This window comes from Serinus canaria, chromosome 1A, assembly GCF_022539315.1.
Source record: "Serinus canaria isolate serCan28SL12 chromosome 1A, serCan2020, whole genome shotgun sequence".
Taxonomy (NCBI): domain Eukaryota; kingdom Metazoa; phylum Chordata; class Aves; order Passeriformes; family Fringillidae; genus Serinus; species Serinus canaria.
The window spans coordinates 33598916-33626512 of record NC_066314.1 but is presented as its reverse complement, the minus strand read 5'-3'; the positions used below and the strand labels follow the sequence as shown (position 1 = coordinate 33626512).

Sequence of the window (27597 nt, the reverse complement as noted above, 5' to 3'; positions counted from 1 at the left end):
CCACTATGGTTTTTTAATGAATGAGGGAAGTTCCATCTAATTAGGCTTCAAAAGTTTATAGGTGAGTTAAATGATAGGATAGACACTTAACTCTCGGGGCGGTACCAGGGAGAAAAAGTACCTGTGAACAATTCCAAAATAATTACCTTAATTAATTATACTTGAAAAAAATACAGAAAGTATTTTACAGAAGATTAAAGGTCTTTGGTAGGTTTTAATTAAAATGAAAGCAGAGGACATATATTTTCTTGTAAGAGTTTCATATTTTAAACAGTGTTAGTAGCCTTAAATATTAAAAATATCATTAAACCTATAAAAAATCATGAAATAAGAAAGGAAAAGTACTTCCCCTCATTTTTCAGATGCATTTTGTCCAGTTTACTCTTTCTCCACAAAGCAAGACTCTCCAGTGATGGTTTCATCCAGAGTACCACATTCTAAATGAAAGGCAGCTTTCCTTCCACTGATCTCTGCTGCTGTGCAGTTCAGGGTAGCCTGTTTGAGAAGGGGAATCTAACCAAGCAATTTCCCTGAAGCTCACCCTAAGTGGTGGTTTAAGACCTTGTTTTTGAAAAGTCTTGAAAAGTATTTCCTCCTCGAACAAGAATAGAAATAAACCCTTCCTCAAATGTAGCAGAAAACACAGAGCTGAAGTCTCTTCTGGACTTCATCTCGGGGCTGGAGTAAGATCCTGGAGCACTAGCCCAGGTTTTCAGCCCCATCTTTCCGTGGGATGTATCGCTGGGTGTGCATCTCCCATCCGGGGTGTGGTGAGCCAGTGAAAAGAGGTGGTAACTGTGACTAGTTCAATGCAATCTCATCACAGAAATGCAAGACCCTGGGAATGGGAGGCATATTTCCACTTCCAAAGAAATCCCACTGATGTGTTACAAGGAATTATTGAAGGCATGACTGTGGCTGCACTATAGCTCTGTGGCACCAATAGTCCTGGGAAGAGGCCAGGAATGACCTGCTGAACATCAGATGGGAAATATAAAGTCTGCTCTGTTAGTGTCCAGTAACATCTTGGCAGTTTGCTTTTGTGCCTGGACCATACTCAGAGTAAGCTAGAGGGATGAAAGATAGTTGTAACTCACAGCTGCTAACAAAAAGGTAAGTAATGCAAAAGCTTTAGGAATGTCATAAAACCAATTTGCAAAACATGAATTAATGAACTTGAAATATGCATTTCAGCATCTCAGTGTCTGGAAAATAGCAAGGTAAACTAACAAGTGAAGCAGCCTCAGAAGGAGGACATGATGGCAAAACCAAAAAAGTAGCATGGCTGAGATGGCTAACAATACAGATGGGAGGCTAACTTAAGGTTTTCTATGAAAATAGGTCTGTCCTAGTGTATGGTTTCAAATAAAAGAGCAGGAAGATAGAAGAGATCCTGTAATTACTGCATAGAAAGGGGCAGAAGAAGGATTCAGCATCTAACTCCTCATTAATCTGCCTGATTTTGTTTAAATATCCATCAGGGCAAGGGACAAGGTGTGTTCCTCACAGTGGTTTGAGCTATGGGCGTGGCACAGCACCTGCTTAGGTCATGCACCCTTTCCATGGGATTGGAGCCACCAAAAGAGGTCAGGCAAGCTGGATCTGTGTCTGATGAGTGAGTGACCAAAGGGATGGAGAGGTAAGATCTGCCAGAAGGACAAGAGGACAGGGGATCTGTACGTCCACAGCTCCTGTTGTGAGTATGGGACTTCAGTTCCGATGGATGAGCTGGTGGAGAAACCTCAGTTAGAAGCAGACTTTGGTTATCAGACTGTGTTTAACACCTGGGGAGGCGTTAATGGAAATGCATTTCAGGGAAGGTCAATACTTCAAAGCAGCCTATCCATCAGGATTCTCCCAGTTTGGTCTTTACCATCTGTCCTTCGGTTATGTAAAACTCAGCCTTTCATCTTCAAATTAACCTGTACCCCCACTGGAACTATTAGCTTGAAATATAAGAGGAAAAGAGTTTAGAAATATATTCTTGAATAGCCTTGTGGTACCTTTGGGTGTGAACTAGACTGTTGACATCCTGGGTCTAGACTCAGTTTCTGCTGCCTGCTGCAGTGAAGATGCTGTTGGAGGCTGGTCATGGGAATGGGTACCTGAGAGGGGCATGGAAGAGGAGGTGGTGATGGTGGCTCCAGGACTCATCTTCAAGGGCACAGGTCTGTGCAGTGCTGATGTACCAGGTATCTAAGGGCAACTGAGGCAGGACTGAGACATGGGGGGATAAATTCCTGCTGCAGAGGCATCAGAGGGGGCTAAAGATTAAGCCTCATTCCACTCAGTTTTTAACTGCTTCCTTCCAGGTTTAAGAAAAAAATCTGGACATTTCATACCAGGTTGATAATGGCTCATGTCCTGAGAACCTGAGTCACAAAGAATGGAGCCCAGCCAGATGGATGCCCACCCTCAGAGCTCAGATATCCACTCTCAGAGGCAGAGCTGAAGCCTTGGTTTTCCAGATCTCTTATCTCCTTTTTGTCACCTGTGTACCTCGTGGGTATTAGAAAACCAGGAGTTTACATTTGTACCAGTTCTCTGTTCTCATGCATTACTGTCTACAGAGGGGTTGAAAATTACTGTCTAAAGAGTGCAGTGTCCTGTTTGGAGCACTGCATGGCATTTCAGACTGAAGGTGCAGCACTGCCTGCATGTTAGCAGAAGAGCCTTAGGAACATGGAAATCACCTGGATTGATACATGACCACAGCTCTGGTCATTATACCTGATTAAAGCCTTAAATACACGTGATATTTTTGAAAAAGGGAATTTGGAAATCAGGCATGTGATAAACGCAGTGTTGGTCCTACACAGTTTCTGATCTCTCAGGGAGGATTGCACAGTGATGTGCAGATGGCCAGTGACTCCAGTGGGCCACTGTGTGGGGAAGGGTATTTTCAGGTGGTCAGTCTCTGATCACTTGTGTGCACCAGTCAGCAGCAGTGAAACCAGTGTTGTACCACAGAAGATTTGATGGTTTTCTGCCATCAAATTGTCAATCAAGTGAGTGCATAATAATTAAGGCAGAAGGCACAAATTCATACAATTCTCAAATATTTTTATGCAAAAAGAAGTCAGGATTCCTACCCTGGTAAAAGCCCCTTCTTTGCCCCACATGAATATTTGGCTTTTTTTATAGGAAACTAAAGATTATGGTGGCCTTGAAGTTGTATTTGTGGGTTTTGAAGTGGTTAGGTAGTTCTCAGAAGAGGATACTGGAAAGTAAGAGACTTGCTGATGTCATTTTTTTTTTTACCACCGGTACCCCAAAAAAAAAAAAGCTGAGAGACATGTTGGTGGCCCTATATAAGGTGCAGCTCACCTCCTGCAGAGCACATCAAGAATCACAGCAAAGGTAAGGCTTGCAGCCCTTGTGCTGCTCTCACTTTGCTTGGCCCGCTCTCCTTGGTGCTAACGCTGCCTTGTCTCCTGCCATCAGGGCTGAGCCCCGGTCTGCAGCCTGTGGGACCGACAGTTCCAGACCCTGAGCCATGGCCTCCCTGCACTCCTTGGCCAACTCCTTCCCAGGATGGGTTTTCTTCTGCTGCTGTTGCTGTCTCCCTCTTCTCACCAGCTCTCTGCCTCTGAAAGGGGCTTCCAGTGCCCATCCTGCCTGCAGGCTCAGGAAGATCAATTTCCAGCAGCCCTACATCAGGAATCGCACCTACACCCTGGCTAAAACGGTACAGTCATCTGTGTCTTCTTCGTGGTGGGATCTGAGGACCTACTCCTCTGTGCTGCTGTGACTTCTAGCCTTTGGCATTCCTCCCTCTCTCCCCTGCCTTTCTTCAGAAAAAGAAAAAAGGTGGATTTGCAGTTAAGGCAGAGTTTGAGTATGTGGAGCAGGTCTATTCCCTGCTGGCTCTGTAGCCAGGGGAAGCTGCTGCCTCTCCTGCTGCTCCCCAAGGGAAAGGCAGCCCCTGGAACAGCACAGCTGCTTCTTGTCAAGCAGCTGCTGCCAAAGTGGGTGAATTGTGAAATATGACATTAAAGTTCTCATTTTGCTCAGGCCATTTGGAGCTGGGCCTGTCCATGACTCCGGTCACAGCCAAGCAGATGCTCAGGTGTCCTACAGTGCTCTGTGCTAGGGCAGGTTTCCTGGCTGCTTTTGCCATGGGTGGGTCTCCCTGGGTGCACACCATCGAGCACCTCCCTGCAGCCCTGGGGCCACTGTGAGGTCGGCCACCTGCAGTATCTGGTTTAGTCACCACAACCACGACGACTTCTGACTTTGAGGGATATGAGTTCAGACATCAGCTTATTTATTTTTCTGTGATGCTGACCTTGAATCTCACCCAGCTGAGGGGAGAGACAGACACAATGTCCAAGCTTATTTATCTGTAACAGACTGTGGTGTCCCTTCCCTCATTTCACCTGCACTTTCATTGCTGATGAAAACTTCTGGGTTTCTTACTAATTTTAAGGTAAGGTTCCTGTCACCACCTGACTCTTCCTTTTTCCTCTCAGGCCAGTGCCTCAGACAAGGACACGGAGAACAGATTGATTGGGCAGCAGCTCTTTGTTAACATCAGGGTAAGCCTTACATGAGGAGTCTGCTCTTTGCATCCCTCTGCAGCACTGAGTGATCTCTTGCCTTGATTTAACACGACCTCTTACTTTCATATGCAGGAAAACAACCGCTGCTACATGATGAAGAGGGTTGTGGAGCTGGTAGTAAAAGATGTTCTCCTCACTGAAATCAAGAGCCAGTACCCTTATGTTGAGGAGGTGGCACAGTTCTTGGCATCCCTGACCTCAGAGCTGAACAGTTGTGTGAGTAACTCTTGGTTTCTTTCCCTGTGACTCTCATTGCTGCTCCTAAATCTCAGACTGCTACAAAAGGCAGTGATATGAAAGGAAACCTCAGATCAAAGATATGAAAGTCAGAGTTAATAGAAAGGTGTGAAGAAGAAAAAAATAGTACATCGTTGCATACATCGTCCATCTTATGTCTGGATGTTTCCTTTCTTTTAGCAATTCTCAGGAAAGAGAGAACACGTGGAAAAGAACCTGGAACAAATGAAGAACAAAATGGAACAGGTACATTTCCCCCAAACATTTAGAAGGAGCAGTTTCAAACCCCAGTCCTTTAGCTGGGTTAAGGCTGACCTAATTATGAAACAAACTTGAGATTATTTAGGACGTGAAGCCTACAAGGGCATTAAATAGGAGATTAATGGTGTTTCCCCTTCTAGCCCTCCCTCACTTGTCCTGTTAGCTCTCTGCACATGTTATAGTAATTTAAATCCTAAAAAATTAGGTTTCAGGAAACTTATATACCAGTCTAGATTTGGACAAACTAGTTTATATCTTATGATATAATGACACTAACAGAACTGTGTAAGAGAATAAGGAAAGTAAATTATTGATTCATTTTCTGTGACAATTCTAATTTCAATTTTCAAAAAAACCCCACTAGTTGCTAAGATTTGCACTCTGCTCTTTTATAGCTGGGAGAAAATGGAAAGACTAAAGCCATTGGAGAGCTGGATTTACTCTTTGACTACATGGAAAATGCCTGTACTGATGCCCCAAAGAAGGGAGGGAACAAGAAGAAAAATTGAAAAAATTCTGGATCGGGCTTGAAGAGATGCCTCTGCAGATCTCTTGCAATAACTCAGATTGATTAGCTGCAGCTATGTCCATTCCCCCCAAGATGCAGTATACTTTTCACTTGTGCCAAAACTAGAAAACAAAGTAGGCAGAGATAGGATGCATATTTCTGCCTTCTTTGAAAATGAAAACTCAAGGACATTGCCTCTTGATTGCAACACAGGGCATTAGTTATTTACAAAAGCACTGTTCTGTCCTCCTCATCTCCACAGGAATGAGGCAACCATTTCTGTCTTTTGTACACTGAAATTTGACACCTATGAATCAGCTTTCTTTAAGGCAGTGATGTTGTGATGTGATGTTTTAGCCAGGATGTTTTGAGTCTCCTTGTTGGAAATCTGTCTTGCATATGTTGCCCCCTTCTGACCTTTGCCTGAAAAGTTGATATTTCAGACTATTTCAGAAGTAATTTTTGTCATTTGTATTTAATGGTAACTTATTTTAAGGTAATAATTATAAAATACTTTTATTTATATAGATTAATTGAAAAATATTCAAGGAAATGTATTTATGAAGCTTTACCAGAAATTAACACTGCTGTGTGATATTTATATGCAGATTGAACGTTTTATAAATGCTTGCACTTTATTTATTATAATAAATATTTTGGTCCTCAAATACTGCCATTTGCAGAGCTGTTTGTCTTTTCTTCAAACACAAGGGAGATGACACACATTGCACCTGTGGAGCTGCTGGAGCAGTGTCTGTATTCTTGTGCCCAGAAAGGATGCAAGCTCTGCCTGGGGCTATGCTTCTTCACCATGAGCCTGCAATTCTGACTTCTCACAGGCCAGGGCTCAGTGGGGAGCATGTCAGCCAGCCTTTCTTGAAGGGCATGGTGGGAAAAATAGGATCACTCCTGAAAGCCATTGGTTTGGTTCACTGGTTCTGCCTCGGTACACGCAGAGACAAGTTCCTCCCTGGAGCAGCTGCTGTTGAAAAGTCCCAAAGTGTCCCCATGGGCCAGGTGATGTGGAGACAAACAGGCAGCAGCTGCTAACGAAAACTCAGACCTCTGCATTCCCACTGCCCATCCACAGCATACTGAGCACAAATGGTGTTCTGCAGCATCAGGCATCTGAGAGTCCTTCAGAAGAGAATGTTTGGTGCCTGTTCTCAACACAAACTCCATGGCAGAAAAACCCCCCAGGTCCCTGCAGCACAGTTTAATCTGTCATTATCGTGTCACGTCCTTCAGCAATGTCTGCTGGAAAGACAAAAGAGTTGCTCTGGTCTAGCCAGGGATATTGGTGGCTGGACAAAGGCTAAAGGGGTGAAAAGCATCCAAATAATCAGAAATATGTAATAGCAGATTCCAGCAACTTCTGAAGTCTTCTTAAGGGAGGCCTTACCATTCATTCATCAGGGCAACAAGTATCATGTCCACATTTAAAAAATGTTCCTTCTGAGCCAGAGCAAATTAAAGATGGATTTAAAAGCATCCATCCATACCTATTTTTAACACAGTTGATGTGAACTGAAATCACAACACTTTCTTGTGGGAAATCACATATTAGACTGGCATATGATCCATTTGGGTGATGGATGCCTGTTACCTGTCAAACTAGACTCATTCAACATGGTTTACTTTTCCCCACACTTTCATTTGCATATCACAGGACATGATTTAGATGCCTGTTCACAGTCAAGGCAGAAGTGGCCCATTAATGACAGGCAGCTAGGATCTGGTGCTGCATGACAGTTTCAGGGATTTAACCTTTATTATATATTCAGTTGGATATATATTTCCATTCTTCTGGGATAAGAAATGATGTTGTCAAGAGCTATTGGCCAGCATCTTTTCTCTTATCACTCAAACTTCTGACTACTGACAGCAAAGGAAGGGAGTTTAAACACCAAATGAATAGTTCACTTCACTTCACTGACCTTTGACATACAGTCTTTCCTTGAACTGTCTCCCTTTACAGTCAGTGGAGGGTAAGAGGGATTATACAGGTGTCATTTCCCCAGTCTGCATTAGAAGTTTATAAAGGTTGTGGTTTTGGGCAGGATAACACAACTTTATCCTAAAAGTACCTGTTCTGTTCCTTAATGATAAATGAAGACCAGACCTTGAGCCACACACATGCTGTTTCTTGTTGATAAAATCGCTTAAAAAATGGATAACAACTTATTTCCTTCTTCTACTTCCTTTAGGTCTCTTCTACACTGTCCTTACTAAGCTGCCCTACCCAGAAATATCAAATCAGTCTCAAGTTTTCCACACTGGGGCTGAACCCAGATTAAAATCCATTTGTCCACAAAAGCGTAAAAATGAAGTTGACTAATTATTAACTTCTCTAACCCTAAAAACGACCAGTTGGAAGACTCTTCCACAGAAACCTCTATCTGGTGCCCTGGAAATGCCACACAGCAAAATTTGTAGAATTTCCTTCTCAGGTTTTCTTTCAGGGTATGTGTGACTTGAGGATGTGTGAAGGATGGTGGTGATGGTCAGTTTTGAACAAGTTGGAGTAGGTTTCCCTTAAACAGGAGAAAATGTCTGGGACAAAAAATTACTGTCCAAAAGAAAATAAAAATAAAGTTTCAGTCAGGCAAGCTGGATTTTAATTCAGTTAATGGTTCCAGCTCAAAAATGAAATGTTTTGTTCTGATATTTTCTATATAGTTAGTGTTTTGGTTTTATGTGCATTTCTTTCAAAGGTTGAAAAGAGATATGAAAGCTAAATTAGCTGTTTCATTTTGAGTTGGACAAGTGCTTTGGGCTTACACAAAATGAATTATTTTGGCTTAATTTTCTGGTTGGGCCACGAAAGAGAAACTCCATTATTCACGCAGTTCTAATTCCTGTTGCCCTATTTTCATTTCCATTTTCTGCCTCCAAGTCACAGACTGTTTGCAATTCCCAGAGATCCTCAACTAGCAATCTTAGGAAAGCAGCTGCTTCACATTGAGGACACCTCCACTACAGGGGCTGCAGGATCTCTTCCTGGGCAAAAATTCCCAGACCACTCTGCTGTCAAATTTGCGTTTCATCGACTCTTCCTCCCCTTCTCTTACACTGGGTGACCAGAACAGGCACGTTTTTTTCTCTATGCAGATAATTGTAAAACATTTATAAAACTGCCTCTGAAATGTCATATTGTGAAGGGAGAAGAACCCAAAGCATGAACAGAAGTTTCCACATCCTGCTGAGTAAGTATTGGTAACAGTTTAAGAAACATGTCTTAAATACATTGCCTGGAGTGTTACTCATTTAGGAGATTCAGATATTCAATGTGTGAATAAATACTCCCCAAGTGACCTAGAATAATACAGGGTTGATATTTCCAATTTGCTGCTGGAAGTATATTCTAGGCCATGCAAAATGTTGAAGCTATCCTGTTCATAAATCAGTGGCATGTGCTTATGTCAGTTTGTGCTTCAAAGCACACTTAGCCACACAATTAGCTGCTCTGAGGGAGGTATGGACTGCACTGAGTAGTGGTAAATGCCTGACAAACTTTTCAGTCGAGGTAATGGCCACAGAAAGAAGGAAAAACCTACAATGCAGTTCTGTGGGACCCTGGGTATTATTGGCAGGCCACTACCCCCCCACCTCCCCCCCAAAAAAGTTACATAGAATAACATATTTAAGGTGAAAAGTAATGCAACCTCTCCAGGGATCCAGACCAGGATTCTAATTCTAACAAACATTCAAGAATGTTAGAATGTCAGATTTGGGTGAGGTAACTAAACACAGAATATGCTAAGGCTGGTGGCACTTCTGGGGCTACATATGATTCATAGCACGTATCCATTTGTGACACCTTTTTCATGGTTAACACAAAGCTGCAGACATTATCAGATTAACTGCATGAACTTCACCATGAACAAAAGTGCTAAACAGCAATGCAAGTGAAAAGATTTCTTCTCAAGTCTAGGAAATCACTCTCTCTGTTAATCTTTATATTACAAATCCCTGGCAAATACACATTTATAAATTTCTATAGTTTAATTTGGAATTCAATGATAAATGGTTTGGAAAGAAACAATTCCTGGATCTTTGCATCCCTAAGGAGAAATTAAAGTAAAAATTATATTGAGAAGAACCATTTATCCTCAGCAAACTAGCTCATGGAACTCAAATGTAAATATTTTTCCAGTATGAAGGATTAAAGCACAGAATTTAATATTTCCAGGATCTGGCCATTTTTCTTATCCAAGTTTGATTAAAAAAAACAGGGCTATCTTCTAAACGAAAAATATTTTCTCTTCAGCTATGGGCAGCAGGGATAAAAATATTTTGAAAAAAAGCAGACTCATGAATATGTATTTAACTAGCTTACTTGAAACAGTTTTATGGTTGCTTCTTCAAGAACCAGTAAGGCTTTTCTCCTGGAAATTGTAGGCCTAGTTTCAAATGACTGAATGCAAAGTGGTGCTGTTTTCCAAAAACTGTAAAATTGTACCAATTTAAAGTTCTCTTTATTCTACAGTTTTTTTCCAAAAGAAAGATTTCTGACTCCTGCTGCACATATAAAGAATAGTGATGATGTTCCTTAAGAACTGAAAAGAATGGGGCAATCATGCATCTGTGGTAAAGTCTAAAAGCTGTGCAATCATGAAGATTGACTTTCTGATTAGGCCTTGTGATGTAAGAGCTCCCCAATGGATCAGTTCATCCTGTATCTGGTCCTGCTCCACAGAAGGTAGAAAGTAATCTCCTATTGCCTTCAAAGTGTGTAAGATCAGACTTGTCATTTGTGTATTTATAGGGGTAATTATATTACAAAAAAAAATTAAAAATAAATGTTTCAACACAGATAATGGAAGTGATGATTTGGACTGTTCTGATAAATGGCTTTTTAATGAAAATGTAGTGCATTAACACTTGTTTGAGAAGCAGAGGTTGCAAAATAAAGTTTAGATGCTGCTTGTCTTTGCAGTGACCTTGTATTTATTGTTGGTCTAAAAATACCCAGACCTTGTCTTACTTCTTACCAAAAAACATCTATAAAGTTTCTGGTTTGACCAGGTTTTCTTCTTCAGTAGTTATCCTTTATAATGTGGGTCCTGACAGTATTGAATAGGGGAAGAAATTCCAGATTCTCTCTTTTTCTTATGTTGTCACCAAATAAATAAATGGTGTGACTAAGATTTAAAGCAGATATTACCAGATTTGGGGATGTTATCAACTCTGGGGCTTATTTTTACTTTGACAGCTCAAAAAGAAAGAGTGCTTGTTTGTCAAAGACAGCATTTGGCAAAAAATGTTATTGGTTTGTAGTCATTAACGTGAACATCAACACTGTGTTCATTTCTCCTCTATGTAACAGAGGTTCAATTCAGTTTAGTAAAGCATCTTGGTTTGATGGGAACCACGTGTGGCTCAGAAAATGCAGGACAGTTACTTGCACATGAGATATCTGGCTTAACTTAGCATGTGAGCTTGTAGCCTCCAAAACAGGGAGCTGCTCAACGTTGTCATTGCTGCCCTCATTTAATATCTGCCAATGATTCACTTCTTACCTGACCTGGATTTCTGGGAACTCGAAACAAATCAGTGACCAAGACTCTGATCCTGCAAATTGCTAAAACACCACATATTCTCCTCATTTTGATAGTAGCCTTGTATGAGTCATCTGCCCTAGCTTTGGTGCCAGCAAGCCAGCTAGCAAAGCTGAGCTGCTGCCCTGTCAGCAGCAGGGCTGGCAGGCAGGGAGAGCCTGGTGCCTCCCTGGGCGCTGCGCGATGCGCGATGAGCTCGCACTCAGCTCCCAGCCTGGGCTGCGGCCGTGCCGAGCGCATTCCGGGCATGGACTTCAGGGTGGCATGGAGCTCGTGGGTCAAGCCAAGGGCAAGTGAAAGAACCAGAATCAAGAAGCTTTTTCTGTGCTGTTTTACTTTGGAAATGTTTTAGCAGTAAGAGCGTAACTGCGTTAGATTTCAGTTTTCAGTTCCTAACTGTTTTCCATTGGTACTTGCAGTTATGGACTTCACTTTCTGTTGGTAGGGGAGGTGAATATGTGAGGCTTCTCTGAAAATAGGAAGACAGGAGCCACTCTTTTTTTTTCCACACTGCTGAAGAGTAAACCAGAGAATTTCTTAGACCTGCAGTATGAAGTTTTGGTTGGCAGGCTTAGGCTTATACTGCAACCTTATTATCAGAACTGAGATAAGAGAGATTGATAAATTTCCTCCTGTTCCTTGCCATATAAATAGCAAATAAATAAAATGTCATGAAGTTGTGATAAATAAAATGTTTGCTTTCCCAAAGAGACAGATTAATAAAAATAAACTTATATATGTTCAGAAGTTTGGGCAAACATTTCAGACCTAGAATACTTTGAAGGGCTTGCCTCAAAGTTTTGAATCATGTTGTCTGAAGATCAAGGCAACGAATGTGGTTTTTATGGAGCTGCTGAGCTGAACAAAGCAAAATTTGGTACAAAAATGCCTTTTTTCAAGAAAAAGAATTCGCACGAGAAAAAATTTGCTTTCAGATAATATAACCTAAACCTGGAAACATGAGGAAACCTTTCACAACCCATGTGTATTTGGAACTGATAAAAGCTTCTTCACAAATGGGTACAAGTACTGAAAATTTGTAGAGATGGGGAAAAAGTAATTAAAATCAAGGCTGCCATGTGATTTTTCCAGCCCACGTAGTGAGCTATAGAATTAATCTCTTTTCTCTTTCTGGTGAACTAAGTGATACAAATAATCAGAAAAAATATGGCAAAGGATTTTCTTTTTTTTTATTCTTTGTAGCAAATAGTGGCTTTGAAGATTTTATTAAGTTTGAAAGGTCTTTTTAATTGGATTTTTGAAATGTTTTTCTGCTTTTCTACATAAGAGTGATTTTCTTCTGGAAACTGAAAAAATTGGTAAGCACAGCACTGATATTAAATTATAAGAAAAAAAACCAAAAAAGGTGTCCATTCATTGTTCTCTGCAAACCATAGCTTAAAAAGTTAAAAGCAGCTATTTTCATATGGAGAACACTAAGAACTTATGAATTCATTTTGCTTCACTCCTACAAGTGATATATATATATATATATATATATATATATATATATATATATATATATATATAATATAAACTTTTGTCACAGTTATAATATGAATTGGATGTATGGGAGTTTGCAAAGTCAGTGCTGAGGTCTGTGGCTGTAACTTTGCATATAAGGATTCTCTAAAAGCTCTCCCATATCTACAAATATTAAGAGATGAAATGTTTCTGTTTTGCTCAAGAAACTCTTAAAGAAGGCATCCATTAAAACATTTCTGTAAGTTAAAGTGTTGTGCATGTGTTTACAAGTTGTGCTACACACTAAGAAAAAAGTAGAACCTGGAAACAGACTCAAGAGTTAAACTCCAAACCAGCAAGTTATCTGGAATTTGATATAACCAGTACTCAACTTGTTTCTTAGGTTTCTAAAATAAATTTCCTTAGTTTCTAAAATAAGTTTTTCTGTTGTTTTAATTGGAAAAATCATCAAAAGTTTCCTGATCTAAAGTGAAAATTTCAATGGATATTTTGACATCTGTGGCATTTTTCTTTCTTTTTTTCTAGTTATATTTTGTGATATTTCATTTTTCTATAACTTTTAGAAGTGTTTACAATGCAATCTCTATTTTAAAAACCCTGCCAAAAGAAACTCTTCTTTTACAGCACCATCAGGTACTTCTCTAATAACCCGTGCCATGGGATTTTACATGCTTTGGAACTTCTCATAAATAAATCAGTATTTGGCTTCTATATATTTTCTAGCAAAAAGTGCCAGATGTGACCATATCTGATAATTAAATAAGTAAAATTTCCCCCAAAAGTGCCTCTACTGATGAGGTTCATTGAAAGCATCACTCCACAAAGAAGGAAGATGCCCAGTGGGAAGTGGAAAGACTGAAGCCATGAAGGTGCTGGGGAGATGGCTGAGGGAAAGATAACAGAGGGAAACACATTTATTGCCAGTGTTGTTAAGTTCACTGGAGGGAGAGCAGCACTTTCAAACAGAAAATCCTTCAGGGAAATCACTTTGTTGCTTGCTGCACTGTTGCTCCTCCAGCTTTTGTTCTCTGTTCCTACACTGGGGAGTCAGGGTGGCAGATGTCCTGCAGGAGAGTCCAGCAGAGAACAACAGTGGCCAGGATTTTGGAACAAATCTCACTTGTGAGGGAGCTGACCTGAGAGATGACATGGCAAGTTTTTACATTTTCCTGTGCAGGAGGTTTTCTTTGCTGTTCAAAATTGCCTGGCTAAAGCTAGGATTCAGCTTTCAGTAAACAGTAAAACTTTAGCTACAAACCAAATGGATGACTTACTTCTTTACTGAAGTGCAAGTATTCTTACTGCAAGCAATATTTCCTACATAGTTTTTTTTGTTTTGTTTTGTTTTTTGTTTGTTTATTTTTGTTTTTTTTTATGAAGGACTATTCTTGCAAAAAAAAAAAAAAAGAATAAAAAGAAAGTGACTTTTCATATTGTGGTTCAATTTATTGCCTGGCATTAGCATGAGCATATCAGCTGAGAGATTCAATGCCAGTCTTCCAGCCCAGCTCCCAGGTGGTGGAACACATAGAGCTGCATGGGCAGCCTGTGCTGGCATTGCCAAGACACTCAGGAATGTGTCCTGGGTTAAGAGAACAGAGGGGAAAAAGAATCTTTAAAATATTCTGAAAAAAGAAGCAAGAATGAAGGTTAAAAAAGATCAGGGGGAGAGACAAAACTGAAAAAATGGTGCACAAAGTAGAAGGAGGACAAGCTTTCCAGGATAAGAGCTGTGCCATGCAAACTGATACACTTCTACCAACCTAGCAGCTGTGGACATCCTTCCCCCAGAACCAGACCCAGGTTTCCATGAGGTTGGCTTTTTCCTTTCCTAATTTTAGTACAACCTTTTATTAATGCCAGGATGACCTTACAAGAGAAAGCAGGTCACAGACTTTTGAACAGTCCTGTATGTCACAAGGGAAAACAGGGAGTGTGGATTAGGCACGTCCCCCCGTGGGAAGGCTGAGCTGTTATTGCCCAGCACATCTGTGCACTCTGCAGAAATACTGCTGCGCAGGGATTTCCTAGTGTGAGCTTTGTGGTGGCAAACAAGGGTTTTCTAAAGACTTTGGGGATTGAATCATCGCTGCTAAATGAGATCTCTTGACTGGTTGGTGGGAATGATGCTCAAACATTTTTCATATCTCTTTCTTTCATAATCTCTATTCTCAAACGCAAGACTGCGTGCATGTGACTAGTAAAGGTCATATACATAAAAGTTTTATTTAAAATTCAACTCCTTGTCCAACCAGAAAGTGATTACTAATTTTTAACTCCATAACTGGACATTTGAGATGTATCTTGACTATTACTCAGATTGCACTGAGCATTCTTCTGAAGCAGTTGGCCATAACAACTGCTACTGCTTAGAAAACTATTTTTTAATTTGTTGTCTATTTCTGTGCACAAATGCAAAATTTTTTGTTCTAGTACCTTGGTGGTTTCAAAATGGACTCTGAGTATACTCTAATCTGTCTCTGAAAAGACTGAATGTACTAAACTTTACAATCAGATTTCTGAAGTAAAACTAGCTTGACAGATAATCGTCAGCCATCTGTCACCAAACTGAAACACCAAAGCAGGCCAGTAGCACAGGGAGATCCACCACTTGAACCAGTCCTGAGAATGACAGAGGTCTGACAGCATGTTTTATAGCAGTTTACATTTGAAGCTTACTCAGAAGTTGTTATACATAAAGTGCAAATGCAGGGAAAATGTAATTATGTTTGGGGTTGTTTTGTTTTGGGTTGATTTGGTTTAGTTTGTCTTCTTCATCTGGGTTTGAGTCTGATTTCTGCTTTACTTAATACCTTAAAATTTTTATCAGGCTTGTGTAAGGCATGGAGTGAAAAACTTGTGGGAGAATTGGATTTGTGGACCTGGTGGTGAAGTGCCACAGAATAATTAAGGGACTGAAGCATCTTTTGTCTGAGGAGAGACAGAGAGACTTGGGACTGTTCAGCCTGGGGAAGAGTCAAGGAGATCTCACCAATGTGTACAAATGCCTGAAAAGAGGAAGCAAAGAAGAGAGCCAGGGCTCTTCTCAGTGGTGCCCAGTGAGACGATAAGAGGCAATAGGAAAAAATTAAAATCCCTGAAATTCGACCTGAACATAAGATAGTTTTCTACTGTGACCAAAAATTTGCACAGGTTGACCAGAGGGGTTGTGAAGTCTCATCTTCAGAGATATTCAGAACCTGAAAACCTGACTAAACACAGTCCCAGACAAGCAGCTGTAGGTGGCCCTTCTTCAGCAGGACTGTTGAACAAGATGAGTTCCCGAGGTCACTTCTGACCTAAATCTTCGTTGCTCTTCGGCAAAGGCACTTGAAGGGCACCCAGAGAGGCACCATGAAAAGCAGGTAAACAAATGTAGGGATTCTGTGTGTAAGGATGGGAAAAGCACCAGGCTGCCATCCAGTCCTGGACATCCAGTGATTTTCATTTTCTTTGCACTGTCCTTATTTCATTTATGCGGGTTTATTTTTCCTAACCAGAGCAGTGTGTGTGTACTGTGTAAGCTGTAGCTGCTGGTACCATCTCTCTGTGCTGCTCTGTTGTTTCCCTGATGTTTAGGACTACTGAGGCTACTGGTAGTGGATCACTGGGTGCCTGTGTGCTGGGTTTGTGTGGGTAATGTAGGCACCCTTGTCTGAAAAATGGCTCATAATAATTCTGTCCTTGTACAGAACTTGTACAAAATCTATAGCAGCTCCAAGGGTTCCTATTATACTAATAGAAGGTCACAAGAAAGAGTTTAACTCTGGTGGGTTATCAGGGCTTACCTATGGGTTCATTACAACCATTTTTAGAAAATTGCAGACTTAGTATTGAATGCTAGAACCTTTTCTTCTCCAAACTACTCTCTCCAAGGGAGGGACTAGGGAATCTCAATTTTTTATGTCCTAACAGTAGTGTTGTCACCTTCGGTTTTTGTAAAATATCTCTAAACTTCTTTGTTGTTTATCAAATCATGTTCCTGAGGACAAGTAGGTCTTCTCTTCATGAAGACCTCTTATTTTTCAGAAGACCCAAATGCATCAAACAGGATAAGAAATTTAAAAAAAAAAAAAAAAAGTAGAGAGTAGTCCTAAGAGAAAGCATAACATTAGCAGCAGTTAAGCAAATATGAGTAATGTTCATAGGAAGTACATGACATTTAATTCTAGTTATACTAACAGGAAATGAAAAAAACAGAAATTGTGAAAAGTGAGAAGATTCCTAAGTAAGAAACTAGACAAGACTTTTTGTGGATGGAGATCAAAAAGCCTTTTACTCTGCAAAACAGCCAGTTCATATGATTGTTACCTTAAATGGACTAACAGAATTTTGCAGCACTGCTAGCTGTATGTGTTTGTTCTCCACAGATCAAGAGAATTTAATGTTAATAATATCTAATAAGCTCGTGCAGATCAAGACAATTCTGTGGCTCACCATAAGGCAGGGAAGAAAGGATCTTCCTCAGGCTGTTGTTTTCATGTGCTCACATGGAGCATAGGTCATACACAGCTTGCTTTGAAACATGGTCCCTACACAGGGTAAATCAGGCAAGATTTTCTTATCTAATAAGCTGACTACTCTGGTGGTTTTTCTTACACTTTTTTCTTAGTTATTTTCTTTCTTGATCATTCCCATGGTCATAAGCTTCATAAATTCTGTGTAGATGTAACACATGAATTTGTATTATCAGAATTGTATTGTTCCTGAAGTATTTGCTGATAGTGTACATCCAACTTTCCATTAGAGAGAGAGCCCATTCCCTCTGGGGCAGAGTCCTTGAACTTTTCTGGTTTCCAGGCTACTCATGGAAGCCAACATGCATTGTGGTCTGCTCTGTTGTCCTCAGACTATCTCTGGATACATCAGTTCCACTAACTCATAGAAAGCTTTGCCGGTATTTTCTGACTTGATTGCTAAAAGGGCTGGTCCCTGAATTTGTTTTTTCTTCTGCTTCTTATAATTTTAAAATACTGAGTAATACTGGTTCTTTGGTATTCTACATGATTTATACCATAGTTATGGTATAAATGAGTGCCGAAGTGGCACTAAAATACAGTGTAAAAAGTGCTACACAGGACCCAGAAAGAGAAGACCATCTTTGTTCTGATCAAGTAACACATAAAAAAGTTGAAGAATATTGGCTATTTTTTGACTAGAAATCAAATAATCGTATCAAAAATTGTGGAAGAGCAATTGATTTTATAGGATTGGTTATTAAATGGTAGCCCCCCATTCTTTTATGAAGGGAGTGATAGGAAAGCCCTATTTTATTTTAATTTCTTTTTTAAGGTATGGCTACCTTGCACTTGCATCTACCTGCATCCTTTTACACCATCCAGTTGAAAAGTTAGCCAATTCAGTAAGACATTTACTGATTCACATCCAGAGGTGTCTAGAGCCCAATGAAAAGGTGTCACAGCCCTGTAAGTATGGTGATAGAAGTTCGCAGAAGAGACAAAATGAAACTTGTGGGCTCAAAGGTTTTCCAGCAACATTAGAAGTTTCAGAGATGTTGAAAATTATTGATTTTCATATGAAAAGCCACTACAGCCTGGCTACATGACCCATTTATTCCATTTAGAGGAAAACTGTTGACCAAGGAGTACCACACCAAAGGCAGTTTTGCATTCTGACTGTATTGCTTTCACCCAAGATCCTCTTCTAGGAACAAACTAGCAATAAGAGGCTAATCTGCTGTCCACATGTCATGTGTGCTGAGGTTCAGTGCACCTTATCTGGCAAGCCTGACCAGCATTTAGAGTGTTTAAATAGAAGCCACAGTTCACATGAGCACTAAAATGCACATAAAGCCTCAGGCCATCATCATCTCCACTTTCCAAAGCCTAAGATCTCTTCCCCTTGTTGGTTGTTTTTGTCCCCAGACCCATTGGCACTTCAGCGCCGGTTGAGCGACTGTGGTGTGTGGATGGTTCTGTGGAAAAATGCATTTCCCAGAGCTGTTGTGGGTGGGATGCTTGAAGAACTCTGCTTGGCCTGTAGGCTGCACGCATGCTTGTCTGTGCAAACAGTCAGTGGGATTGAGGCTGGAGTGAATTAATTACGCAGCTTGTCTCACCTTTCTTCCTCCCAGAGCTGACACATATCCTGGGCACAGGCACACTTGTGGCACCAGAGAGGGACAAAGAGCTCTGCTGCCGGATCTAACAGATCATGGTCACTTTGAGTCATTTCAGCTGCAGTTTAAACCACTTTCTCTGATCTGTTGTAAGTTTTCTATGTTGCTTTTGAAACATTAAACACATTATTCCATTGTGAATATTTCACGGGCTTCCTTTTACGTCCAACAAAAATGGTATCATGGAAATTTTGTTCTAGACTACAACCTGCTTTCTTCATCTTCTTGCACACACCTCAGCCAGTTGTCTCACCCAGGATATTGACATTTGACTAAAACCCATCCTTGGCTTAACAGCCTCTCATGGCTGGTGTTACTTCACGATTTCCAAGTCTATCCTTGGAGTGATGTTCTTGCCTGTCTGAAGTGGTACCTAAGAAACCTGCAGCATTTGGTTGTGTTGGAAACAGGCCAGAGACAGAGACTGCCCAATCTCTGACCACCTTTGTAGAAGAGTGATCATCTGATTATACTAGTTTACTTTAATCACCTCTGTGATGGATATGCTGCTGTCTTGCACATTATTTCCCAGTGCCCATGACTCTCAGTGGGCTTTTAAATTGACTTGATAGACAAGGATATCCTGGTCCTTCCACAGAGCCCTCCCTGGAGCCTTCTCTTTCACACTAAGGAGTCTACTGCTCCTACTGGGGCCAAGTGTGCCCTGGAAAAAGACTACAGAACTTAAAATAGGCAGCAAACACCTGATAGATGCTATACCCTGGGAAAAATACCCATCTCAAAATCTGAACAGGGAAGTTCTAAACACCATGCAGTCCAGCTTCCTTATAGATAACAGATTTTCTAATCCTTTTCAGGGTAAATTAGGAAAGTTTTTTTCCCTTTCAGAAAAGTGCTGCCATAAGGTTTTGTGGAAAAATTAAAAAAGCCCCAAAACCCATTTGGCATGTTGCGAAACTAAACTAACGCTCAACTACCTTTTCCTCACTTGACCACCACTTAAGTGAAAGAAGACTTCTCATATGATAGGGAAATTCTTCTTTCTTGGAAACCTTGACCCTGTTGCCAGTAAATATGGAGATACCGTTTAGAAAACGTCACAGATGATTGTGGTCAAATTTGTTGAAAGTGGAGCAAGACGTATAAAAAAGCACAGCAAAAATACCGATCAGCCACCACATGAGCAATAGGTTATCTACGTGAGCATCTCGGGGAAGAAGTTACTTTGAGGGTTCACAAAATTAGGTTAACCTCTGTCATCTAACCAGTCTGGCTGCATCAGACATGCTGCTGTGACTGTAGAGGCTCGGAGATTTGGGAGCGAAGATGAAAGGATGTTCTATTTTCAGATCTGGGCATTTTTTATTTCTGCTTTGTCTTTTTGCTGTGGAAGGCAAAAAGTCACCTACAGGAAAACATACCTGCAGAAGAGGGCTCCTCTCCCAGGTGACAGAGAACCTGTATGTCAAGGCAACTAGTTTAAAATCATCTGTTCCTGTAAGTTGATCCCACTAATTGAAAAAGTGTATTTTGTTTATAGATGCTTCTTTGTTAGTTTAATTACTGAGCTTCTGGAAACTTTAATAAGTTGAATGATCTCTACAGTTCTGAGAGACAGGGTAATGCAGCTATTTCTTTTTGTAAAGGTGGGAAAAAATGATGCATAGAAAATGCATAGAGAGGCTGGATAAGTTTTCCATGAAAGAAATTTGCAGTTAGGCTAGGATTGGAATGCAGATTTACTGAGTCCTCACCCTACAACTGAAGAAGATGATAAAGGTTAATATTATTGTTACTAAGTTTTGTACAAACTAGACTTGAAACTGTCTCCCTTCCTCTGCTCGGTTTAATTAATACTGTCACATTATATCTTACAGAAGGATCTCATCAAGACCACGAGACTGCTTAAAAAGACTACAAAAATGCTGTTTATGGTAAGATTTATACTGCCGGTTTTCCATTTTCTTACTTTGACTTTCCTTTGGCCAATAGAAACAGGAATATATGATCAAAAGAATATGGAATATGTGATGCAAAAGAATAGGAATATGTGATGCAAAAATCACTTGGGTTTAATTGGGAAAGACATTTATGAAAGCCACATGCTTAATGAAGTCCTCTGCTTAAAGGAAGAGTGTTATTCTGTCTCGAGAAAGGGATATTCCCCTGGGACATGAAGGGACAGTTGACCATGGTATGGGGAGAAGGAGGTGGATTTGGAAAGCCTGACTGGAGGCACTTCTTTTTAGGCAGCTGAAGTCATGCTGTACCAGGGAAGTTGGGGTGAGGGTGTTTTTTGGTCAGGGAGGAGTGTGTTTGTTGCAGCACTCCTCCTGTGAGCCCTGGCTGCATGTGAGCCTCCCAGGAATGCTTTCAGGCACCAGCCCCCACAGGAGGGCCAGAGCCACTGTCCCGCAGCTGAGGCACCTTCTGCTGAGGGTGTGCAGTACCATGGATAGCCCAGGGATGCTGCAGAGTGTTGAGACACCCAAGGAGCTGCTTTGAGCTTAGTCTTGGGCAGGTGCACTGGAAGAGGGTCACTGGAAGACTTCCCAGTGCAACTCAGCACAGCAGTGAGAAAAAAACCTTGGGGTGTCTAATTGTAAGTGACTGTAAGTGTGTGCAACATTTTAGTTTTCTTCATGCAGAGTTCTAGTCAGCAAGACCAACTGAGTTGGTTTATCCTTAAGAATAGACCTATTGGCCTTTGATGTCCCTTGGATTTCACCAATTACCTTGGGAGTGAAGGCTCCTCACTGATCTGTGGGACCTACACACAGATATGCACATTTGAGTGGTGTCATCTGCAGCTGCATTAGTCTCCTGACAGGAATCTCTCACCTGACACTTCATTCCACTGCCTAAAAATAGGCATATAGTGGTTTGAAATACCTTTAGGTGTCCAAGAGAACCCACAGGTCAGGCAGATACAACACAGAGCTGACAGGATGACTGGTCTTTTCTGGAGCAGCAGCTGGGGATGGGCCAGATACCCTACAGCATATCAAATGGCATGGGACAGTGGTGTGGAGGAGTGGAAAAATGACACACACAATGACTCCTACAACTTGACCAGGATGGTCTCACTTAACTCTCCAATTTATCTTCCATTTACTCTTTGTGTGTGTTAAGTACCTTTGTTGCTGTCACTTCTGTTTATGATTGGTTTTACCAATACTCCTGTGTCTGCCAGCACGGCACCCTCCTGCCTTTCCTTCAGAAACCACAGAGGCAGATTGAGCTGTTTAAAACAAAAGGAAGCAAGTCAATTACATACTAAAATTCATAAAAGTGGTTTTATTGATTGCACACTTTCTAAAGGTGAATGTTTTATGAGGCTGAAATTCTAGCCTCATGAAAGTTGACTTTTGGTGTGTTCATTTGGCAAATCATTACTTGATTTGTTTTCAGACAAACTGCAGTGTTCGAGATCAGCTCCTCTCCTTCTATGTGGAAAATGTCTTCAGTCGTCTTGAGGTAGGAAGTGACAAGTTGTACTTTATTAGTGCCTTCCAGGTCCTGCAAGCAAACATGGATGCCTGTGTGAGTATATTCCTGAGAGCTAACCTAACTTTGTCCATCTCTAAAGTTAGGGAAGGGCTCCATCTCAGTTTGTCAGCAGATGGAGAGGCAGAGGGTGATGCAGGGTCATGGTGTGACCCACGTCACAGGGGACCCAACTTCTTGAGGGCTTGTCCCCTGCGCCCAGGGAAGTTTAACACCATTCATTCCCTCCCAGAGTGATCTTGTGGGCAGTGTGCAAGGTGGTGGAGATCCCATGGAGCCAAGCCACATCCCTACTGATGATGTCACCTTGGGCTGCCCTCTCATCACTAAAGCTGCAAAGAAACAGGGGGGTCACAGGGAGAAATGAGGCTCCTCAAGTTTCTGTGATGTTACAGTGGTAATGCTTTCCTTCTTCAACAACTGACCCTCTGCTGGTGTGTAATCTTTACTCACATGTCATATCTGCTCCTCCATAGTGAATTTTGAAAGAACTGGTGGTGTCTCATGAGTGAGCAGGGACCACAGTAATGAAGCACATGGGAGCAGTTCCTATGTATTAGCTGTGCTCACAGTCAGAGCAGGTTGTCAGAGAGTGATGCTGCCCCCTGGCAAAATGTCTCCAGGTGCCCCAGAGAAGAGGCACTTTTACCAGCTCTGCCTAAGTAACAACAGGACAGCAGTTGAGCACACTTTTGCCTGTGCAAATATGTTTACTAACATACCAGGTAGATGCTAAGATGATGCCATCACTTGTTAGTAATTTCTCACATAATTTTGAAGTATTTTTAAACAAATACTGGCTGGGTGTGTCTTAAAACTAAATATCCTATGGATTTTCTTTTTCCTCCCCTAAACCTGAAGTCCTCACAAATAACAGCGTCCCAGAAAGTGGAGCTTGACCTAGGGTGAAATAAAGCCATGGATATCCAGGCAAATGGCTGTTGTGATTTTAAAAAGTGAGAGAAGGATGGCAAGCCAATTAATGAATTAAATTGATTGAAACTTTGGCTAATCTGAACTGCATGGAAGAATGAAAGAAAAGGACAGTGGTTCTACATGGGCAAAAACATTTGCAATGCAAAATCAAACAGCTTCAGAGATCTCTTTGCAGAGTTATAGGTCAGAATTGAACTGGGATATTTGCATAATGTAAAAAGATTCAAATCTAAATGGCAGAAAACCTCACCAGCTTTCAGGATCTGTATTTCAAACCATACTAAACTGTTGCAATTTACAGCCATTATTCACAGCAGAGCACTGTGATCATACTGCTGTGATTATTTGTGACTGTCAAAATTCCAGATAATGCTGTAATTCCAGAATATGACAATATCATTTCAGATGGTATAATATGCTTTATAGAGATTGCATCTTTGTCTGGAGAAACGATTACATTCTATACAAATGCCAGTACACACTGAGGAGTTTGGACTGTCAACTGTGACTGAATTCAGAATATCTGGTGACTGTAGCCCGCTAGATAGCTAAGTAATACATTTGTTTCTGTGCTGTTTGGAGACAAAACGCTGCAGGTTTCTCAGAGCTCCTGCATTCTTTTTCATAATTAGTGCCAGTGTTTTACCCAACACAAGTCTAAACATAACTTACCTTTTGGGTCATAAAACCTGCTGGTAAGAGAGATAAGGCTGTTCCTGCTAGTAGAAAAACATCAGCTCTTTGAAAAATGATGGCTCACCATGATTTTCTAGGAGACACCTCATTTCTGGAAACTAATATTTTTTAAAATGTCTGTATTAATTCGAACTCAACAATACAAAGCCATGTGAAAGAATAACAAAAATGATGAATAGAGTGAAAGTAATGTATCCTTTGCTAAAAATAAACTTGAGATTTTTTCATATATTACTCCTCAATAAATTTCCACTCATTCATCCATGTACATAGATCTTTAGTTGTTATTACCTTGTTGAGCTATAAGATGTTTATCAGAAGGGATTTCCTCCATGACAACATATTATGCAATTAATTTTTGACAACATATTGTGCAATTAATTTTTACCTTTCAAGAATAAAGCTCTCTATACAACTAAGCGAAACAGTGACACCTTTATAGACATATTAATCTTACATTCTTTCACAAATTTGGGACAGCTAGAGGCATGTGTACTACCTAGAAATCCTAACAATATTTGCCTCCCAGCCACTTCCAAAGACTTTATACTACAATATTAGGAATCTCACCCTGCCAGTTCTTGGCTTTGTCCAAACAAGGAAGCATTAATATTTGTTCAATTATATAGAAGCCCAAGTTCAGTTTTTTAGAAATATGTAAGTTTGAAAGTCTCTAAACTGATTTTCTGCTGTAAAGTCAGACTTTTTCATTTAGGCTATGAGTGCAAGGTAAAGGGAGCAGATATTTTTCCTTGGATACTTGGAGCACCCACCTGCAGCACCACTGACCTCATTACTTGCTTGAGTGCCCTGGTCAGCATTGCTGAGATCAGTGTGAAGTTGCTTCTGAGGTCAGACTTATGTTCCTACAGCAGTAGCACATTGCAGAACTGTTTGCTCATATTTGAATGGAGTGCAGAAGGACAATATATTCCCTGCACTGCCTTTAATATTTCTCTACCATTTTAAGCAGAACTTGTAGACCTCAAGCTGAGTTAATGCATTCAATACTCTAACTTGTTGACTAGCTCATTTTTAGTTACTTGCAGTATAAGCAGGAAGATAGGAGTTTGTAATGTGCATCACCACTAAAGCAAACATACTCATTTAAGGCCAGTTCTGCTACCAAATGATATTTTGTGGAAATCTGTGGAGATCATTAAAAAAAAAAAGAAAAAAGCTCCAGGTTAGAAAGAACTGCCCTGGTTGGAAGATTTTTTTAAAATTTACTTTTATTAACACCTCTTTTAATGTCTTTTAAAGATTTGCTTTTTTTTCCCCTGTCATCATCTGAGGTGACTCTGGGAAGCACAAAAGTAACCTGAAAATGTTTGTGCTCCTTTTTAAAGTACTGCATGTGAGATAGAAATGAAACAAACTAACCATTAATTTAAGAGGAGTTATTTCCTTTCATGTGTTGAGATGAGGATCTTTGCCTTTTTACTTTTCAAACATGTTGTCCTTGTTTGTAGATTGGAAAACATCACATTTTTCCTTTTTTTTTTTCTCTGAAAGAATTTATTTTTGACAGTCCAGATAGCTGAGGATCAGCAAGCCACGTTGCTCAGAAAGCTTAGTCTGGCAACTCTAAAAAAAACATTTGGAGCAGCTTTGGGTAGCCACTGCTGAGTGGCCAGAGATAGGTGGTGAGGAGACAACTAAGCCCTCCAGACTGTAATTAATCAGACAGTGGAGAAATGAACAGGGAAACAGAGGAAAACATAAATTAACTTTATAAACATATTTGGAGGGCTGGCAGAAATGTGCAAATTTCTCCCTGTACTTTGCAATGGTCTTTGGACCTTAGCTTTGCCTTCTCTCCGGTTCAGAGGTTCTGAGGGTTCAGAGCTAAAGGACCTTGAATCTTAGAGGTAGGATACAATGTGCAAAATCTGTAGCTGCAACTTATGTAAAAATTTCTGAAAGTGTTTAATAAGAAAACTTGGAGGTACTCATAGTACCAATTTTGGGTGTTGTGAACTCAACTTGGCAGGAAGCAGGCAGTAAAAGAATGCATTTGAAGTATTGGGAGATGCTGAAATGATGCTGAGTTCACACGTTTTACTGGTAGCCCTACAGTGCCACACTGTGGGCTGGACTCTTCCTCATCACTGTGTATTTATATCAGCATCTTTGGGCTTTTTTCATCCTTCAGCTTCCGTGTGCTCCATCCACAAGGTTAACATCTGCAGTCAAAAAGTTAAAGAGAATGTTTCTGAAGGTAAGAGCAGGAGGTGCTGGCTCCCCACTGCACTGTCCAAGGGCTGTAGCTGATTTCCTTTCTAATGCCTTTATCTTCTCAACAGCTTGGAGATCAGGGAATCTACAAGGCCATCCATGAACTGGACATTCTCCTTCCCTGGATTCAGGCCTACATACAAACCATCATATGAAGAATGAGGAGGTGACAGACAGTGTGCTGCTTCTGTGAGAAGAACAGGTCAAGACCCAAAAGGCCTGAAAATGAACTGAGAGCCGGATGATCCATGTGTCTGGCAGTAACTCCCTCCCATGGAAAGAGACCCTCTGTAACACAAGTGGCACAAAGAGGGCTTTTCATGAGCTTTCCTGGTTAACCTGGCACAGCAGCTTTGCCTCCGGAGCAGCTAGAGCACGCTGCTGTGCTTCCCATCCTGCCTGCCTGCCCTGCATCACGGGCAGCCCCCAAGGGAACCGCCCCAGCTGAAGGTGGGACCTGCTACCCTGCAAACCAGACACAACATCCCACGTGCTGTGGGCATGATCTTGCTGTGCCTTGTGCCACCCTGTGTGGATCCAGTTCAAAGCAACGAGGATCACTTTGGAAAATCCCACCCCTAAGCTGTATTTCCTTTGGGGCTTGTGGTTGTAGATATATAACAGTACACACAAGCCATTCTACATTTAAATAAGAAAAATAATTATATACTGCTTATCTTTATTATTAATTTAAGGTAATAATTGATCCCTAATAAAAAATACACAATTAATGTAAAAGCTTTTTTTCGGACTCATGCATGAGCTTTAGATGTCACATGATCTATATGAGATCAGGCACTCAGAAAACACAAGAAATGGATTGCTTTCACTAGGATTGTAAAATGATTTTTGAGGAGTTAGTGGAAGTTGATGGTAGTGGTTTCCAAAATGGCTTTCATATAGTACAGAATGAAGGTGGAATTCTAGTTTTCTCACATTTTTAAAGATTTACCAAGTGAAAATATCTAGGAGATGAACATACTCCCAGTCTGTATGTTTGGAGTTCCATGGGGCTGAGATTCTGCAAATCTTCAAATCTCGTAATTCTACTGTATCAGGAGCATTTGAAACCATTAGTGTGATGACACTGATGAGCCAGAACTAGTTCCTCTTCTGGCAAATGTCTAAAACAAGGGAGTTGCTATGAAAAACACATTTATTTTCAGTTGAAGACAAAATGGTTAATTAGAGGGACAGTGGTAAATTTGATGTCATGGTCTTTTTTGAGCATGTAATTTAACTTTTAATTAACACAATGTCCCTTTTCATGGATTTTTTCACACCCATTAATTTTTGAAATTCAAGTTTGCTTTCAGTTTCAGTGTTTTTTGTCCGAATTCTGTGTATGGAATAGAAAATTGGCCATGGGCATGGCCTCTCCAGCCCTCATCAGACATAACTGTCTAGTGCTTGCTGCTGGTAGGGAGCAGTAGCTGGGATCTGGAGCCCTGTGGAAGTTGGAGGGACTGCTGCTTCTCTGCCTCAGAAGGGAACCAGTGACACCTG

General features: G+C 40.7%; 2 protein-coding genes across 2 annotated transcripts; both read left to right on the top strand.

Annotated features, from left to right (window-relative positions):
- The first annotated feature begins 3496 nt into the window (after window positions 1-3496).
- Window positions 3497-5956, top strand: IL22 (interleukin 22). Its single transcript, XM_009095070.4, has 5 exons — window positions 3497-3688; window positions 4473-4538; window positions 4635-4778; window positions 4980-5045; window positions 5456-5956. The coding sequence occupies exons 1-5, from the start codon at window positions 3497-3499 to the stop codon at window positions 5567-5569; spliced, it is 582 nt and encodes a 193-aa protein (XP_009093318.1). The 3' UTR covers window positions 5570-5956.
- A 14084-nt stretch (window positions 5957-20040) lies between these two features.
- Window positions 20041-26246, top strand: IL26 (interleukin 26). The gene is made up of 5 exons (XM_050970216.1): window positions 20041-20211; window positions 20592-20648; window positions 22126-22257; window positions 26009-26074; window positions 26160-26246. Exons 1-5 carry the CDS (start codon window positions 20041-20043, stop codon window positions 26244-26246), a joined length of 513 nt encoding a protein of 170 aa, XP_050826173.1.
- The last annotated feature ends 1351 nt before the right edge of the window (window positions 26247-27597 follow it).

Coding starts and splice junctions, on each gene's coding strand:
- IL22 (XM_009095070.4), top strand. CDS start 3,497: ATGGCCTCCCTGCACTCCTTGGCCAACTCCTTCCCAGGATGGGTTTTC. Junction 3,689..4,472: donor CCTACACCCTGGCTAAAACG/GTACAGTCATCT, acceptor TTTTCCTCTCAG/GCCAGTGCCTCAGACAAGGA. Junction 4,779..4,979: donor CCTCAGAGCTGAACAGTTGT/GTGAGTAACTCT, acceptor CCTTTCTTTTAG/CAATTCTCAGGAAAGAGAGA.
- IL26 (XM_050970216.1), top strand. CDS start 20,041: ATGAAAGGATGTTCTATTTTCAGATCTGGGCATTTTTTATTTCTGCTT. Junction 20,212..20,591: donor GTTTAAAATCATCTGTTCCT/GTAAGTTGATCC, acceptor TATATCTTACAG/AAGGATCTCATCAAGACCAC. Junction 22,258..26,008: donor AAGCAAACATGGATGCCTGT/GTGAGTATATTC, acceptor TTCATCCTTCAG/CTTCCGTGTGCTCCATCCAC.